Raw genomic sequence first — 17,485 nt, 5'->3', positions numbered from 1 at the left:
CGGTGCCCCCCAGGGCCCCCCAACCCTTCTGTGTCCCCCAGTGCCCCCCATATATCCCCGTGTCCCCCCAGCGCATCCCCCAGTGCCCCCCATATCCCCCTAGCCTGCCCCCCAACCCACCTGTGTCCCCCCAGTCCCCCACAATATTCCCCCCAGATATGGGGAGGCCCATCCTGCCCCACAGCACCCATCCTGCCCCACGGCACCCGTCCTGCCCCACGGCACCCATCCTGCCCCACGGAGCCCATCCTGCCCCACAGCACCCGTCCTGCCCCACGGAGCTCATCCTGCCCCACAGCACCCATCCTGCCCCACGGCACCCATCCTGCCCCACGGAGCCCATCCTGCCCCACAGCACCTCTCCTGCCCCACGGCACCTGTCCTGCCTCACGGAGCCCATCCTGCCCCATGGCACCCGTCCTGCCCCACGGAGCCCATCCTGCCCCACGGCACCCATCCTGCCCCACGGAGCCCGTCCTGCCCCACAGCAGTGTTGGGGGCCTTGGGGACTCGACTCCAGCCGCACGGCGGCCCCACGGCAGCCAGGACAGTGCCCGTCGCGCAGCGCAGCCCCACGGCGGGGTCGGGGTGGGGGGACAACACGGCTTTACTGGCGGCAGCTCAGGCCGCCTGGCCCCGGTGGCCCCCGCGGCGCTGGCCGTCCTCGGGCCACCCCGCCGGCCGGTGCCGCACCACGTGCCGCCACGACACGTCCTGCCGGTCGAAGTAGTTGATGCGCAGCTGCTGCGCCATCCGCCGGCCCAGGAACTCCAGGCACTGCGGGGCCAGGGGCACGGCGGGCAGCGCCGGCCCGAGGCCACGGTGATGGGCACCTTCCCCCCGGCGCCGTCCCCACCAACCACCCCCATCCCGGGGCTCACCTGGTAGTTAGGGGAGAGGGTGGCCAGCGAGATCGCCTCCATGCCGTAGGCGCCGAGCACCAGGCTGTAGTAGGGGACGCCGGAGGCTGTAACACAGCGCGGGGGGTGCTGAGCGCCCGGCCGGGGTCGGGGTGGGTTTGGGGGGCTGGGGGCAGGTTAGGGGGTGGGAGGGGGGCGCGCACTGTTCTCCTGGGCCACGAGGCGGATGTAGAGCTGGTGCAGGGGCCGCTGCTGCCAGAGGCGGCCCCGGACGTAGAGCTCGTAGGTGCCGTTGGAGTGGTTGAGCACCAGGCGCCACTTGCTCAGCGAGCTGAGCGCCAGCCACAGGCCCACCACGACCCCGTAGATGCAGAGCCACGTGTAATACTGCGAATCCTGCGCGGGCACGGCACGGCGATGCAGCACCCCGCGCGGGGCATCGCCCGGGGCACGGCACGGCGATGCAGCACCCCGCGCGGGGCATCGCCCGGGGCACGGCACGGCGATGCAGCACCCCGCGCGGGGCATCGCCCGGGGCACGGCACGGCGATGCAGCACCCCGCGCGGGGCACGGCACAGGCACAGCCCAGGGATGCAGCGCCCCGCGCGGGGCATCACCCGGGGCACGGCACGGCGATGCAGCACCCCGCGCAGGGCATCGCCCGGGGCATGGCATAGGCACAGCCCAGGGATGCAGCACCCCGCACAGGGCATCACCCAGGGCACGGCAAGGCGATGCAGCACCCCGCGCGGGGCATCGCCCGGGGCACGGCACGGCGATGCAGCGCCCCAGACGGGGCACGGCACAGGCACAGCCCAGGGATGCAGCACCCAGCATGGGGCACAGCCCAGGGCAGGACACCGGCACAGCACAGGGATGCAGCACCCCACACGGGGCACTGCATGGGGATGCAGCACCCAGCATGGGGCACGGCCCTGGCACAACACGGGCACAGCACGGCGATGCAGCACCCCGCGCGGGGTACGGCACGGGTCATGGCACAGGGATGCAGCGCCCTGCACAGAGCACGGCACAGGCACAGCCCGGGGATGCAGTGCCCCACACGGAGCATGGCAAGGGCACGGCACAGGACACAGTGCCCCCCATAGAGCACTGCACGGGGATGCAGCGCCCTGCACGGAGCACAGCGTGGGCACAGCGTGGGGACGCAGCGCCCCACACAGGACATGGCATGGGGATGCAGCACCCCGCATGGGGCACAGCACGGGCACGGCAGGGGGATGCAGTGCCCCACACAGAGCGCGGCACGAGCATGGCCCAAGGATGCAGCACGCTGCACGAGGCACGGCACGGGCATGACAGGGGGATGCAGCACCCCACACGGAGCACAGCATGGGCATGGCACACGGAGGCACACGGATGCGGCAGCCCGCACGGGGCACGGCATGGGCACCGCAGAGCGATGCAGCGCCCCGCATGCAGCACGGCACAGGAACAGCCCAGGATGCAGCTCCTCGCACGGGGCACAGCCCGGGGCGCAGCTCCTCGCACAGGGCATGGCCCGGGGCTGCAGCACCCCTGCCGTGGCCCGGAGCAGGGGACAGCACCCCGTCCCCTCGCCTCCGGGCGGGCCGGACCCCGCGGCCCTCCGTACCTTCTCCACCTCTGCAAGGAAGCTCCAGCTGATGGCGGAGACTATTAGGAGCAGGAGGCCTTTCCAGAGCGTGCTCTTGTAGTACTCCATGACGTACACTGCGGGGACACGGGGGCTGGGGGTCCCGGGGACGTGCCAGCACCCGAGGCCAGCACCCGCGCGGCCCCCTCCTCACCTTGCATCTGCTGCATGTGGAAGGGGTGGTACCTGTTGGCCTGCATCTTCTGCAACAGCCTCTGCTCCGCGTCGGGCAGGAGGCTGCTCCACAGCATCGCGGGGCCCTGGAGCAGGGCCCGCCGCAGCGACGCGGTGGGCTCCATGCCGGGGGCCGCGCTGCAGGGGCTCGCGCGGGAGCTGGCAGTGGATGGGGGTCCCGTGCGGAGCCCCCAAGGAACGGCACCGCATTCCTCCGCGCCCGCCAGGACGGATGCTGCAGGAAAACCCGCTCCTAAGGGACGCGGTACCCGAGCCTCCCCCCCCCCCACCAGCACCACCACCACCGCCCCGGCCCAAACCAGCCTGGCAACCCCGCAAGCGGAAACGGCCCAGGAGCCGGGGCAGCCCCAAAGCAGCCCGGGGCGGCGGCGGTTCCGGAGCGAGCGCCTGCGGAGCTGCCCAGCGCCCCGGCGACGGCGCCGCGCGGCCCGAGCACGCCGGAGCGACGCGGGGCTGGGCGCCCCGCGGCACGGCCCCGCGGGGAGAACGGCCCTTTATTGCATAGCGCCAGGCGCTGCAGCACCTGGGAAAACCCTACAAAACCGGGGGGGGGGGATACAAAACCGGCGGGGAGCGGGGCAGGGGTACGTCCTGAGTTCTCGTTGCTGCAGCCCCGGGGGCCGCCCGGCTCGGCCGGCTGCACCGGCGCGACGGATCTCACTGCGCCTCGTCCTGGGCCGAGGGCTCGTCGGCGGCGGTGAGGAGCCGGTGCAGGCACCGGCGGACGTCGTCTTGGCCCCGGTACGCCTTCTTCATCCCGCGGGGCAGGTAGCGGCAGGAAGACAGGTTGAGGTAGGTGAGGGTCGGGCAGCCGAGGATGAGGGCGCTGGGGGGAAGCGGGGACACCGTGAGCCGCGGGGCTGCCCTGCGGCGGGGGGACGCGGCGGGGCAGGGATGGCGCTGCCGGGGTGCGGGGAGGGGAAACCAGACGCCCAGGCTGCTGCTGCTTCCCATTCCCAGGGCACCCGGCTGCCCGGAAACGCCCAGTGCACAGGGATCTGGGTGCCCAGACACCCCCAGCACCCAGGGGACCCGGGCACACACACACCCCCAGCACCCAGGGATCCGGGCACACACACACACCCCAGCACCCAGGGGACCCGGGCACACACACAACCCCAGCACCCAGGGGACCCGGGCACACACACAACCCCAGCACCCAGGGGACCCGGGCACACACACACACCCAGCACCCAGGGGACCCGGGCACACACACACACCCAGCACCCAGGGATCCGGGCACACACACACCCCAGCACCCAGGGGACCCGGGCACACACACACCCCAGCACCCAGGGGACCCGGGCACACACACACACCCAGCACCCAGGGATCCGGGCACACACACACCCCAGCACCCAGGGGACCCGGGCACACACACACACCCAGCACCCAGGGGACCCGGGCACACACACACCCCAGCACCCAGGGGACCCGGGCACACACACACACCCAGCACCCAGGGGACCCGGGCACACACACACACCCAGCACCCAGGGGACCCGGGCACACACACACCCCAGCACCCAGGGGACCCGGGCACACACACACACCCAGCACCCAGGGATCCGGGCACACACACACCCCAGCACCCAGGGGACCCGGGCACACACACACCCCAGCACCCAGGGGACCCGGGCACACACACACACCCAGCACCCAGGGGACCCGGGCACACACACACCCCAGCACCCAGGGGACCCGGGCACACACACACACCCAGCACCCAGGGGACCCGGGCACACACACACCCCAGCACCCAGGGGACCCGGGCACACACACACACCCAGCACCCAGGGATCCGGGCACACACACACCCCAGCACCCAGGGATCCGGGCACACACACACCCCAGCACCCAGGGGACCCGGGCACACACACACACCCAGCACCCAGGGGATCCGGGCACACACACACCCCCAGCACCCAGGGATCCGGGCACACACACACCCCCAGCACCCAGGGGATCTGGGCACCCAGACACTCCAGCACCCAGGGATCCGGGCACACACACACACCCCAGCACCCAGGGGATCCGGGCACACACACACCCCCAGCACCCAGGGGATCTGGGCACCCGGACACTCCAGCACCCAGGGATCCGGGCACACACATACCCCCAGCACCCAGGGGATCCAGGCACCCGGACACACCCCAGCACCCAGGGGATCCAGGCACACACACACCCCAGCACCTAGGGGATCCAGGCACACCCCCCCCCCAGCACCCAGGGGATCTGGGCACCTGGACCCTCCAGCACCCAGGGGATCCGGGTACCCAGACACCCCAGTACCCAGGGATCCGGGTACCCAGACACCCACCCCCAGCACCCAGGGATCCACGCACACACCCCCCCAGCACCCAGGGATCCAGGCACACACACACACCCAGCACCCAGGGGATCCGGGCACCCAGACACTCCAGCACCCAGGGATCCAGGCACACACACACCTACCCCCAGCACCCAGGGATCCAGGCACACACACACCCAGCACCCAGGGGATCTGGGCACCCGGACACTCCAGCACCCACGGATCCAGGCACCCCCCCCCAGCACCCAGGGGATCCGGGCACCCCCCCCCCAGCACCCAGGGATCCGGGCACCCAGACACCTCCAGCACCCAGGGGATTCGGGCACCCGGACACCCCAGGTATTCCCCCTCTCCTGCAGTCCCTGCCTGCCCTCTCCCGGTGCTCAGACACCCCCGTTGTCCCCCCCCGCCCCGTTGTCACCCCAGGAGCCCCGGCTCGGCCCGGGCCCCACCGCGCTCCTCCCAGGACAGGCGGGCGGCCGGGCTCCTCCTGCTCTCAGCCCGGCCGCGACGCAGCCCGGCGTCCCCGGCACAGGAGACGGCAGCGCCGCGGGGCCGGCTCACCTGACGGTGCTGAGCGTGACCTTGGTGCCGGTGAGGTTGAGGGAGCGGAGGGCGGCCCGGGTGGCACCCTGGGCGAAGGCCGCCAACGCCTGCTCCAGGTCCCGCTCGCTGAAGCTCTGGCCCGCCAAGTCGAGGTCGCGCAGGCTGTGCCGCCACTTCCACGTGAGCAGCGCGCTGCCCTGGGCGGGCCGGAGCAGCTGGCTCGCGCTGCCGTACAGCCCCAGGTGCAGCTGCTCCAGGTCTGGCGGAGAGAGGCGCCGGTTGGCACGGCACGGCACGGTGCAGCGCGGCATGGCACGGCCAGCACGGCACGGCACAGCATGGCACAGCACAGTGCAGCAGGGCACAGCGTAGCATAGCACGGCACGGTGCAGCGTGGCATGGCATGGCCAGCACGGCACAAGCGGTGTGGCACGGCACGGCATGGCACAGTATGCCATGGCACGGCACGGCACAGTGTAGCACAGCATGGCACGGTGCAGCGTGGCATGGCACGGCACGGCATGGCACAGCGCAGCATGGCACAGCCGGCATGCCACAGCACGGCGTAGCATAGCGCAGCACCGTGCAGCGTAGCATGGCACGGCCAGCACGGCACAACCGGTGCGGCACGGCACGGCATGGCATGGTACACCATAACACAGCCCAGCTGGCACGGCACAACATGGCATGGCACGGCACGGCACAATGTGGCACGGCACAGCACAGCATAGCATAACACGGCACAGTGCAGCGTGGCATGGCATGCATGGCACGGCACGGCACAGCATGGCACGGCGTAGCATAGCACGGCACGGTGCAGTATGGCATGGCCAGCACGGCACAGCTGGCACAGCACGGCACAGCGTAGCATGGCACAGCCGGCACAGCATGGTGCAGCGTGGCACGGCACAGCGTGGCACGGCCGGCACAGCGCGGTGCAGCGTGGCATGGCACAGCGTGGTACGGCCTGGCGTGACCGGTGTAGCACAGCACGGTACGGCCGCAGCACGACGCTCCCTGCGAGCACCTCCAGCCCCGTCCCCATCGCCACCGAGCGCGACGAGCTTGGAGCCACCGGCACGTGCTGCAGCCCCGGCGGTCGGGCACCGAGCGGAGCCCACCCCCCCGCGGTGCACCCCCAGCCCAGCCGCCCCCGCGCCACAGCAGCGGGGCCGCGGGCCCCCTCGAGGCCAGGCTCACCGGGGCAGGGGAGCGCCTGCAGCCCCTGCGGCGTGACGCGGGAGCAGCCGCGCAGGTCGAGCACGCGCAGCTGCGCCGAGGCATGCAGGATCCTCTGCAGGACGCCGTCGCTGACAAAGGAGTAGGAGGTGGTGGCCAAGCACAGCTCCTCCAGCTGGGGGAAGCCGGGGGCCGCGGGGGCCGCGCGGGGGCTCACCTTTGGCGACCAGATCACGTTGAGCAGGCGCAGCACCTGGAGGAGGAAGCGGCAGGGCTGCAGGAGCCGGCTTGGGGGGCCGGCCGCCCCAGAGCCCTCGCCCGGCCGAGGTGCACGAGGAAGGGATGCACCTCGCAGGCTGCCTGGCTCCCCGGGCGGCAGCCGAGGGACCCGGGCTGGCAGCGGGACGCGGCGCGGCTGGCGGTACCTGCAGCTGTGGGCAGGCTGCCTGCAGCTGCTCCACGGGGACCTGGAAGTGCTGGCTGCTCTGCTTGATCTCTGTGTTCACCTCGAGGAGCCGCAGCCCGGGGCAGCACCCGCTCTGCGGAGAGCGCGGGAGGCGGCTGAGCAGCACCCAAAGGCCTCCCGCCCCGGCGGACCCGCACGGGCCCACCACCGACCCATCCGCTCGGCGGCCGGCTCTGCCCCAGCAGCTCTGCGCCCGCTTGCGCGCAAGACACCCGCTGGAGACCATCGCTGCGCTGCAAACGGAGCCTCGCGCGAGCGCGGGGCACCGGCTGCTTGCCCAGCCCGCAGCTGGCCCTCGGGAGCTCCAGAGCCACCTCAGCGCTACCTTGCTCCAGCCCTGGATGCCCCACGCGCCGTTAAAGCTGTCAGCTCCTTGGATCCAGCCCTCTCTACCCCATAAAACCTCCCTGCCCCACGCAGACCCGTGGCGAGGCCCGTCCCTGCCTCCCGCTTACCGCCAGCGCAGCCACGATCGCATTCATGCGGGAGCTGTAGGTCAGCCAAAGCTGCTGGAGCCGGGTGCCGGCCACCTCCAGGAAGGTCACCACGGCCGACGAGTCCACCTGAAAGCCCCGACGGGCTCAGCTCCAGCTCCAGGCCCCGGGGGCACCGTGCCGAGCGGGGCTGGAGCAGGCAGGGTCGGCCTCCCGCTCTGCGCTGTCCCCCCGCCACGCGGACCCTACCTGGGAGTTTTGCAGGTTCAAGCTGTCGAGCTGGGTGCAGCGGGCGGCCAGGCTGGTGAGGGACTCGGTGGTGACGCCGCTGCAGTGGGACAGCTTGAGGGACGCGAGAAGGGGGCAGGAGTCCTGCAGGGCCTGCCGGGGAGAGGACAGCGGCCGGGAAGGGGGGCTGGGGACCGCAAGGCCCTAGAGGAAGGAGCCCAGGGGACGAGGAACCTCGTCCCCAGCGCCAGAGCCATCCCCGGCCGCCCAGAGGCGACGGGCGACCATTAAAAGGCCAGTGCAGAGGCGGTGCTGGGCCCAGGCGTGCCACAGGCGCTGGCGGCATCTCGGAGCATCTCCCCGCCAGGCACACGGAGACCCTGCCCAGCGCCCGCATGCCACCGACCCCAAACCCCGTGCGTCGCGGCGGCCCCGAGGCTCGGGGACAGCGGCTGTCCTGCCTCCTCCTCACCTTGAGGACGAAGGGCACGTGGCTCTTCCAGTGGCAAAGGACAAAGTCCCGCAGAAGCGAAAACCTGCGAGGGGAGGGAAGGGGAGATGCGGGGGCTGCTGCGCCGCGGGCGGCCCCGGCGGGCGAGGGGCCGTGCCCGCGCGGCACCCACCTGCTCGTGGCCAGCCACTCCACCGTGCCCAGGACCCTCTCCTCCATCAGCGGCGGGCGCTTCTTGCCTGGCTCCCCCCAGCAGAAGCCCAGCGAGACCTTCTGCCAAAGCACGGGGTTGGAGGCTGCGCCGTACCACAGCCGGCACACGCGGGCGGCCCTGGGGACGCAGACCCCGTCACACCAGGGCAGGGCTCCCAAACCTCCTGCCCTCCTCTCGGCCCAGGCAGGACCCCCGGCACCCACCTGCAGAGGAACGGCACGGCCCCGTCGCGGGCCACCACCGGCTGGAAGATGCGCACCAGGATCTCCACGGGCAAGCGCTCGCCCCAGGAGCTCTGAGCGCCAGCGCCCGAGCTCGCCGGAGCCACGCGGCTCCCGGGAGCGGGCTCCGGGGCTCTCTCTTCCTCTCGCCTCTTCTTCCTCGCCGGGACGGCCTTGCCCGGGGGCGCTCGCGGCGGCCTCTTCTTGCCCGCGGCCCGCGCCGGCCGCGCTCCGGCATTGGAGATGATGAGCAGCATGTCGTCGTCCGTCTCGTGCACCACGTAGTCGGGCGCTGTCCTCCTGGGGGTCCTTCTCCGGCGGGCTCGGCCCCGGGCCCGGGCGCCGCGGGGCGGGTGGGCGGCCGAGGCCTCGGCTCTCCCGCGGCCGGCCGACGTGCCCGGCTCGGCCATGGCGGCTACTCGGGGGGCACGGCACGGCGGGACGGGGCTGGGGACAGGGGGACGGCGTGAGCGCCCGGGGTGCCGGCGGCGATCGCGTCCCCCGTGCCACCCCGTGCCCAGCCCCTGCAATGGGGTGTGGGGCGGGGGGGACAGGGTGCAGGCCTTGGGGGGGTGGGACCCCCTCCCTATGGGGGGGAAGGGTGCCTGGGATCCGGTCCCTATGGGGGACGCTCAGGGCCCCGTCCCCATGGGGATTGACCCAGGACCCCGTCCCTATGGGGGGGGTGGCCAGGACCCTGTCCTTTGTGGGGGGATGCCCAAGACCCCGTCCCTATGGGGGGACGCTCAGGATCGTGTCCTTTATGAGGGGACATCCAGGACCCTGTCGCTATGGGGGATGCCCTGGACCAAATCCCTATGGGGGTGCCTAGGACCCCATCCCCATGGAGAGTGCCCAGGATCCCGTCCCTATGGGGGGTGCTCAGGACCCCATGGGGGGGATGCCCAGGACCCCATCCCTATGGGGGGATGCCCTGGACCAAATCCCTATGGGGGGTGCTCAGGACCCCATGGGGGGGATGCCCAGGACCCCATGCTTATGGGGGTTGGCCCAGGACCACGTCCTTATGGGGGACGCTCAGGACCCCATCCCTATGGAGGGTGCCCAGGATCCCGTCCCTATGAGGGGTGCTCAGCACCCCATCCCTACAGAGGGTTCCCGAGACCCCCTCCCAAAGTGGGGCGTACCCAGGCCCCACCTCTCCAGGGGATGCCCAGGACCCTGTCCCCAGGGGGGGACGCCAGGACCCGGCTCCTATGGGACGTCCTGGTCCCTGTGCAGGGCCCCTGGTCCTGAGGACGTCCTGGCCTTGGGGGGGTCCTGGCCCCCCTGGGGAGGCCCAGCCCCTGGGGGGTCCTGGCCTCAGTGCAGGGTATCTATGGGAGTTCAAGGGGCGGTCCCCGTACCTACAGGGGTCCTGGGGGGGGAGGGTGTCCTGCCCCCGTACCTATAGGGGTCTCGGGGGGGGGGTCCCGGCTTCAGGACCTACAGGGACCCTGGGGAGGGTCCTGGCCCCAGGATCTACTGGGATATTGGGTGGGGGGGATCCCAGCCCTGGGACCTACAGGGATCTCGGGGGGGGGGTCCAGGCCCCAGGACCTACTGGGATCTCGGGGGGGGGTTCCCGGCCCTGGGACCTACCGAGATCTCGGGGGGGGGGGGTCCGGCCCTGGGACCTACCAGGATCTGGGGGGGGGGGTCCCGGCCTCAGGACCTACGGAGATCTCGGGGTGGGGGGTCCTGGCCCCAGAACCTACTGGGATCTCGGGGGGGGGGGTCCCGGCTCCGGGACCTACCGGGATCTCGGGGGGGGGGGGGCCAGGGGTCCCAGTGGGTGCACGGAGGGACCGCGGTGCTGCCCGCGGGGAGCCGGTGGTCCTGGGGGGTATTCCGGGGGAGGCTCGATGGTCCTGGGGGGGGTCCCGGGAGGGGTCCCGGTGGTCCCAGGGGGGTCCCGGGGGGGTTCCCAGTGATCCCGGTGGTCCCGGGGGGGGGTCCCGGTGGTCCCGGGGGGGGTCCCGGGGGGGGGTCCCGGGGGGTTCCCGGTGGTCCCAGAAGTCCCGGTGGTCCCGGGAGGGTCCTGAGGGTCCAGGGAGGGTGCCGGGGGGGTCCCAGTGGTCCCGGAGGGGTCCCGGGGGGGTCCCAGTGATCCCGGGGGGGGTCCCGGAGGTCCCGGTGGTCCCTGGAGGGTCCCGAGGGTCCCGATGATCCCGGTGGTCCCGGGGGGGTCCCGGAGGTCCCGGTGGTCCTGGGAGGGTTCCGAGGGTCCAGGGAGGGTCCCGGAGGGGTCCCGGTGGTGTCCCAGGGGGATCCCGGTGATTCCGGGGGGTCCCGGAGGTCCCGGGGGGTCCCGCGGGGGGTCCCGGGGGGTTCCCGGTGGTCCCGGAGGTCCCAGGAGGGTCCCGAGGGTCCAGGGAGGGTCCCGGGGGGGTCCCGGAGGGGTCCCGGGGGGGTCCCGGTGGTCCAGGGAGGGTCCCGGGGGGGGTTCCGGTGATTCCGGGGGGTCCCGGTGGTCCCGGAGGGGTCCCGGGGGGGGTCCCGGGGGGTCCCGGTGGTCCCGGGGGAGGTCCCGGGGGGGAGTCCCGGGGGGGGGGGTCCCGGGGGGTTCCCGGTGGTCCCGAAGGTCCCGGGAGGGTCCCGAGGGTCCAGGGAGGGTCCCGGTGGTGTCCCGGGGGGGTCCCGGTGGTCCCGGGAGGGTCCCGGGGGGGTCCCGGTGGTCCCGGAGGGGTCCCGGGGGGGGGTCCCGGGGGGGTCCCGGTGATTCCGGGGGGGTCCCGGGGGGGATTCCGGGGGGTCCCGGGGCGGGTCCCGGAGGGGTCCTGGGGGGGTCCCGGTGATTCCGGGGGGTCCCGGGGGGGGTCCCGGGGGGGGTCCCGGAGGGGTCCCGGGGGTCCCGGGGGGTCCCGGGGGGGTCCCGGGGGGCAGCCCGGTGCCGGCCCGGCGGGGCAGGGCCGCGGCCACGCGCACTTCCGGCGGCGGCGGCGGCGGCAGCGGGAACCACCCGGGCCGGGCCGGGCCGGCGGTGAGCGCGGGGGGGGTCCGGGACCGGGGGGGGGGGTCCGGGACCCGGGGGGGGGGCGCCGCTCACCTGCCACCCGCCCGGCGCTGCCGCCCGCCGCCATCTTGTACCGGGGGCGGGGAAGGGGGGGGCGGCGGGGGCGAGCGGAGCCGGCAGGATCGGATCGGAGCGGGACCCCCGGGGTGGGGGGCCGAAGGGGGGGGCGAGACGGGAGCGGGACCCCCGGGGTGGGGGGCGAGAGGGGAGCGGGACCCCTGGGGTTGGGGGCCGAAGGGGGGGGGGCGAGACGGGAGCGGGACCCCAGGGGTGGGGGGCCGAGGGGGGAGCGGGACCCCCGGGGTGGGGGGTCGAGGGGGGGGCGGGACCCCTGGGGTTGGGGGCTGAGGGGGGAGCGGGACCCCCGGATTTGGGGGGCCGAAGGGGGAGCAGGACCCCCGGGGTGGGGGGCGAGGGGGGACGAGAGTGGAGTGGGACCCCCAGGGTTGCGGGGATCAGGGGGCGCAAGAGGGGAGCGGGACCCCCTGAGTTGGGGGGCTGCAGTGGGGAGGGGCGAGGGGAGAGGGACCCCCGGGGTTGGGGGGCTGCAGTGGGGAGGGGCGAGGGGAGCGGGACCCCCGGGGTTGGGGGGTGAGAGGGGAGCGGGACCCCTGGGGTTGGGGGGCCGAGGGGGGAGCAGGACCCCTGGGGTTGGGGGGTGAGAGGGGAGCGGGACCCCCGGGGTTGGGGGCCGAGGGGGGAGCGGGACCCCCGGGGTTGGGGGCCGAAGGGGTAGCAGGACCCCTGGGGTTGGGGGGTGAGAGGGGAGCGGGACCCCCGGGGTTGGGGGCCGAGGGGGGAGCGAGACCCCTGGGGTTGGGGGGTGAGAGGGGAGCGGGACCCCCGGGGTTGGGGGGCCGAAGGGGTAGCAGGACCCCTGGGGTTGGGGGCCGAGGGGGGAGCGAGACCCCTGGGGTTGGGGGCCGAGGGGGGAGCAGGACCCCCGGGGCCACTGCAGGCCACCGCCCCCCCCCCCCGCAGAGCAGGGCGTCACCAAGGCGTCACCGAGACCTCCAGCCCACCGCTTGGGGTACTGCGGTGGTGGGGGGGGGGTCCTCCCCCGGCCGCCCGCCCCCCTCGGCTGCCCCGAACCGGGCAGACGGGGAGCGCGCCCGCCGCAGCGCCCCTTATCTCGCCGGCAGCGGGATGGAGGGGCCGGGAACCGCCGCCGCCGCCGGCCGCGACCTGCCCAGCCACCTCCTGGTGGCCCTCTTCGCCATGGGCTCCTGGCTCTCCGTCAACTCGCTCTGGGTGGAGCTGCCCGTGGTGGTGAAGTTTCTCCCCGAAGGTGAGGGGCTCGCCGGAGCCCAAAGTTGGGGGGCGGGGGGAGTGGTTGTGGGGCGGCGGCGGGGGGGGGTGCTTGTCCCCCCCAACCCGGACCCCGCCGGCCCGGCTAAGACAAAAGCAGGAAGGAAAGGACCCTTCCGGCTGCGGGAGCTTTCGTGGGCGAGGTCGCGGTGGGAAACGGCACGTTTCGATGGCGTCACGCCTCGGGCCGCGGGGGTCCCGGCTCGCTGGGGAGGAGAGGGGACCCGCGGGGGGGTGGGGGGGGACGCGAGCGGCAGCCTCTCTGCCTACCTCCCCCAGGCTGGAGCCTGCCTGCCTACCTCTCCGTCCTCGTCGCGTTGGGCAACGTGGGCCCCGTGGCCGTCACCCTGGGGCACCGGCTGGTTCCCGGCCGCCTGGACGAGCGGCGGGTCATCTACGGCATCCAGGCGCTGGCGGTGGCGGCCGCCTTCTTCTTGGCCCTCTTCTGGGACCGCCTGGTGACGGTGGCGGGGCAGGACCGCAGCGTGGCCTACCTCGTCCTGGCCTTCGTCCTGGCCACCTTCTGCTGCACCTCCAACGTCACCTTCTTGCCCTTCATGTACCGCTTCCCCCAGCCCTTCGTCCGCACCTTCTTCATCGGGCAGGGCCTGAGCGCCCTGTTCCCCTGCGTGCTGGCGCTGGCCCAGGGCGTGGGGCAGGTGGAGTGCCCCAACGGCACGCAGCCCCGCTACCTGGAGGAGCGCTTCCCCGCCACCGTCTACTTCTGGCTCATGCTGGCCTTGCTGGCCACCTCGGCGCTGGCCTTCCTGGGCCTGGTGGCGCGACACGGCGCGGCCGGCCCCCAGCGACCGGCCGCCTCCAAAGCGAGCGTGGTGGACGCGGAGGAGTCCTTCCCGCTGCAGGACAGCCCACCGGCGGCGGCGGCGGCGGCGGGCGACGGCGGCGGCACCCGGGACGCCCCGGCGCCCGCCGCCTCCCGGACGCGACGCTTCGCCTACCTGCTGGCGCTGCTGGCCGCCTCCAACGCCCTCACCAACGGCGTGCTGCCCTCCGTGCAGACCTACTCCTGCCTGCCCTACGGCAGCTCGGCCTTCCACCTCTCCGTGGTGCTCAGCAACATCGCCAACCCCGCCGCCTGCTTCGCCGCCATGTTCGTGCTCTGCAGGTGCGTCCTTGCTCCGGCGTGGTCGTCTCTGCTGGCAGCCCGCCGCCGGCTCGGCCCCCCCACCGCCTGACCCCCTTTCCTCCTTCCCCCCCCAGGTCGGCCGTGGGCCTGGGTTTCATCTCGGCGCTGGGAGCCGTGTTCGGAGCCTACCTGATGGTGCTGGCCACGCTCAGCCCCTGCCCGCCCCTGGTGGGAAGCGCCCTGGGGACGGTGCTGGTGGTGAGTCGGGGTCCTGGGTGCCGGCCGGGAAGGGAGGCTCTGGGCACTCCCTTCCCGTGGCTCCGTTGGGTTTCCCACCGGTGGTGGCCGCGTCGGGGAGGTGGGGGTCGGTCCCGGGGCCCCGTCCCGTCCGCGTGCAAGGTGTCACCACCACTGGTGGCCATGTCAAGCAGGTGGAGGTCGGTCCCGGGGCCCCGTCCCGTCCGCGTGCAAGGTGTCACCACCACTGGTGGCCATGTCAGGCAGGTGGAGGTCGTTCCCGGGGCCCCGTCCCGTCCGCGTGCAAGGTGTCACCACCACTGGTGGCCGCGTTGGGCAGGTGGAGGTCGTTCCCGGGGCCCCGTCCCGTCCGCGTGCAAGGTGTCACCACCACTGGTGGCCGCGTTGGGCGGGTGGAGGTCGTTCCCGGGGCCCCGTCCCGTCCGCGTGCAAGGTGTCACCACCACTGGTGGCCGCGTTGGGCAGGTGGAGGTCGTTCCCGGGGCCCCGTCCCGTCCGCGTGCAAGGTGTCACCACCACTGGTGGCCGCGTTGGGCGGGTGGAGGTCGTTCCCGGGGCCCCGTCCCGTCCGCGTGCAAGGTGTCACCACCACTGGTGGCCATGTCAAGCAGGTGGAGGTCGGTCCCGGGGCCCCGTCCCGTCCGCGTGCAAGGTGTCACCACCACTGGTGGCCATGTCAGGCAGGTGGAGGTCGTTCCCGGGGCCCCGTCCCGTCCGCGTGCAAGGTGTCACCACCACTGGTGGCCGCGTTGGGCAGGTGGAGGTCGGTCCCGGGGCCCCGTCCCGTCCGCGTGCAAGGTGTCACCACCACTGGTGGCCGCGTTGGGCAGGTGGAGGTCGGTCCCGGGGCCCCGTCCCGTCCGCGTGCAAGGTGTCACCACCACTGGTGGCCATGTCAAGCAGGTGGAGGTCGGTCCTGGGGCCCCGTCCCGTCCGCGTGCAAGGTGTCACCACCACTGGTGGCCGCGTTGGGCAGGTGGAGGTCGGTCCCGGGGCCCCGTCCCGTCCGCGTGCAAGGTGTCACCACCACTGGTGGCCATGTCAGGCAGGTGGAGGTCGTTCCCGGGGCCCCGTCCCGTCCGCGTGCAAGGTGTCACCACCACTGGTGGCCATGTCAAGCAGGTGGAGGTCGTTCCCAGGGCCCCGTCCCGTCCGCGTGCAAGGTGTCACCACCACTGGTGGCCGCGTTGGGCAGGTGGAGGTCGGTCCCGGGGCCCCGTCCCGTCCGCGTGCAAGGTGTCACCACCACTGGTGGCCGCGTTGGGCAGGTGGAGGTCGGTCCCGGGGCCCCGTCCCGTCCGCGTGCAAGGTGTCACCACCACTGGTGGCCGCGTTGGGCAGGTGGAGGTCGGTCCCGGGGCCCCGTCCCGTCCGCGTGCAAGGTGTCACCACCACTGGTGGCCGCGTTGGGCAGGTGGAGGTCGGTCCCGGGGCCCCGTCCCGTCCGCGTGCAAGGTGTCACCACCACTGGTGGCCGCGTTGGGCAGGTGGAGGTCGGTCCCGGGGCCCCGTCCCGTCCGCGTGCAAGGTGTCACCACCACTGGTGGCCGCGTTGGGCAGGTGGAGGTCGTTCCCGGGGCCCCGTCCCGTCCGCGTGCAAGGTGTCACCACCACTGGTGGCCGCGTTGGGCAGGTGGAGGTCGTTCCCGGGGCCCCGTCCCGTCCGCGTGCAAGGTGTCACCACCACTGGTGGCCGCGTTGGGCAGGTGGAGGTCGGTCCCGGGGCCCCGTCCCATCCACGTGCAAGGTGTCACCACCACATCTCCGCCAGGTGCTGTCCTGGACGCTCTTCGTGGGGCTCTTCTCCTACCTGAAGGCGGCGGCGGGCAGCCTGCTGCACGAGGCCGGGCACGGCGCCCTGCTCTGGTGCGGGGCCGCCATCCAGGCGGGCTCCCTGCTCGGCGCCCTCGCCATGTTCCCCATCGTCAGCGTCTACCGCCTCTTCCGCAGCGGGCAGGACTGCGTGGACGGCTGCGCCGCCTGAGCCGCGGCCCCCCCCCACCGTGCGCCCGCCCGCCCCGCGCTCACATACCTCCTTTGGGGGGGGGGCTGTGCGCACCCCCCCCCCCAACACCGCTGTACTTTGCCCCTCGGGGTGGCCTTACCGAACTGGAATAAAGTTTTGTACCGCGGGGCTGGGCAGCGCTGGCCATCGGGGGGGGGTGGGGGGGGCACGGGGGGCGGTCTGCCGGGACAGTGCCAGACGAGACGGGGATGGGCACGGGTTGGGGGGGGGGTGCCCGCCACTGCTTTAGCCCCTGCACCAGGGGAGTCCCTGGGGGGGGGTGGGTCTCCCCCCATGGTTGTCCCCAAACCTGCACCCTGCACTGATACACCCTCCCCCCAATGCCCCCAACCCCCCCGGTACCCCCAACCCTGCACCAGTAACCCCCCCCCGGTGCCCCCAACCCTGCACCGGACCCCCCCCCAATGCCCCCAACCCTGCACCAGGACCCCCCCCGGTGCTCCCAACCTTGCACCGGGACCCCCCCCCAATGCCCCTGACCCCACACCAGTAACCCCCCCGGTGCCCCCAACCCTGCATCAAGACCCCCCCCAATGCCCCGACCCCGCACTGGCACCCACCCAGTGCCCCCAACCCTGCACCAAGACCCCCCCCCAATGCCCCTAACCCCACACCAGTAACTCCCCCGGTGCCCCCAACCCTGCACCAAGACCCCCCCCCAATGCCCCTAACCCCACACCAGTAACTCCCCCGGTGCCCCCAACCCTGCATCAAGACCCCCCCCAATGCCCCTGACCCCACACCGAGACCCCCCGGTGCCCCCAACCCTGCACCGAGAACCCCCCCGGTGTCCGGACCCCGCACCGGGACCCCCCCCCAGCCCGGTGCCCCGCTCCCGAACGGACCCCCCGCCCCCCCGGCGAGTCCCACCCCCCCCCACGTGGCCGCAGCCCGCTCCCGCCGCGCCGCGCGGGGCCCGCCCCGCCCCGCCCCCCTCCCGCAGGAGGGGGCGTGTCCCTCGGCCGCTCCGCCCCCTCTGGCCATTCGCGCGAAAGGCCGGCGGCGGCCAACCGGCGCGCGCGGCGGGGCGCGAGCACCGGGCGCTCCG

The 17,485-nt window shown here is 73.5% G+C and overlaps 3 protein-coding genes across 7 annotated transcripts; 1 reads left to right on the top strand and 2 right to left on the bottom strand.

Moving 5' to 3' along the window:
* Nucleotides 1–507: 507 nt before the first annotated feature.
* On the bottom strand, nucleotides 508–2,952 carry TMEM249 (transmembrane protein 249). Of its 2 annotated transcripts, XM_068933849.1 has the most exons (5): nucleotides 2,652–2,947; nucleotides 2,477–2,574; nucleotides 1,064–1,256; nucleotides 882–967; nucleotides 508–777 (listed from the first exon to the last, which is right to left on the bottom strand). In XM_068933849.1, exons 1-5 carry the CDS (start codon nucleotides 2,794–2,796, stop codon nucleotides 622–624), a joined length of 678 nt encoding a protein of 225 aa, XP_068789950.1. In that variant the 5' UTR covers nucleotides 2,797–2,947; the 3' UTR covers nucleotides 508–621. The 2 variants fall into 2 exon arrangements, with proteins under 2 accessions (XP_068789950.1, XP_068789951.1); XM_068933850.1 differs by lacking the exon at nucleotides 1,064–1,256 and having other exon boundaries at nucleotides 2,652–2,952.
* Nucleotides 2,953–3,147: 195 nt separating this feature from the next.
* Nucleotides 3,148–9,189, bottom strand: FBXL6 (F-box and leucine rich repeat protein 6). 2 transcript variants are annotated; one of them, XM_068933569.1, is made up of 9 exons: nucleotides 8,725–9,189; nucleotides 8,480–8,638; nucleotides 8,329–8,392; nucleotides 7,878–8,009; nucleotides 7,650–7,757; nucleotides 7,154–7,267; nucleotides 6,750–6,981; nucleotides 5,568–5,808; nucleotides 3,148–3,518 (listed from the first exon to the last, which is right to left on the bottom strand). In XM_068933569.1, the coding sequence occupies exons 1-9, from the start codon at nucleotides 9,150–9,152 to the stop codon at nucleotides 3,350–3,352; spliced, it is 1,647 nt and encodes a 548-aa protein (XP_068789670.1). In that variant the 5' UTR covers nucleotides 9,153–9,189; the 3' UTR covers nucleotides 3,148–3,349. The 2 variants fall into 2 exon arrangements, with proteins under 2 accessions (XP_068789670.1, XP_068789671.1); XM_068933570.1 differs by having other exon boundaries at nucleotides 6,946–6,981.
* Nucleotides 9,190–11,679: 2,490 nt separating this feature from the next.
* SLC52A2 (solute carrier family 52 member 2) lies at nucleotides 11,680–16,545 on the top strand. Of its 3 annotated transcripts, XM_068933568.1 has the most exons (6): nucleotides 11,863–11,904; nucleotides 12,740–12,788; nucleotides 12,901–13,046; nucleotides 13,346–14,192; nucleotides 14,288–14,411; nucleotides 16,183–16,545. In XM_068933568.1, exons 3-6 carry the CDS (start codon nucleotides 12,905–12,907, stop codon nucleotides 16,393–16,395), a joined length of 1,326 nt encoding a protein of 441 aa, XP_068789669.1. In that variant the 5' UTR covers nucleotides 11,863–11,904; nucleotides 12,740–12,788; nucleotides 12,901–12,904; the 3' UTR covers nucleotides 16,396–16,545. The 3 variants fall into 3 exon arrangements, with proteins under 3 accessions (XP_068789667.1, XP_068789668.1, XP_068789669.1); XM_068933566.1 differs by lacking the exons at nucleotides 11,863–11,904; nucleotides 12,740–12,788 and adding an exon at nucleotides 11,680–11,725; XM_068933567.1 differs by lacking the exon at nucleotides 12,740–12,788 and having other exon boundaries at nucleotides 11,847–11,904.
* Nucleotides 16,546–17,485: the final 940 nt, after the last annotated feature.

Source organism: Struthio camelus, chromosome 2, assembly GCF_040807025.1.
Source record: "Struthio camelus isolate bStrCam1 chromosome 2, bStrCam1.hap1, whole genome shotgun sequence".
In the NCBI taxonomy this organism is placed as follows: Eukaryota; Metazoa; Chordata; class Aves; order Struthioniformes; family Struthionidae; genus Struthio; species Struthio camelus.
The sequence above is the reverse complement of the archived record's forward strand: the minus strand, read 5'-3'. Positions and strand labels throughout refer to the sequence as shown.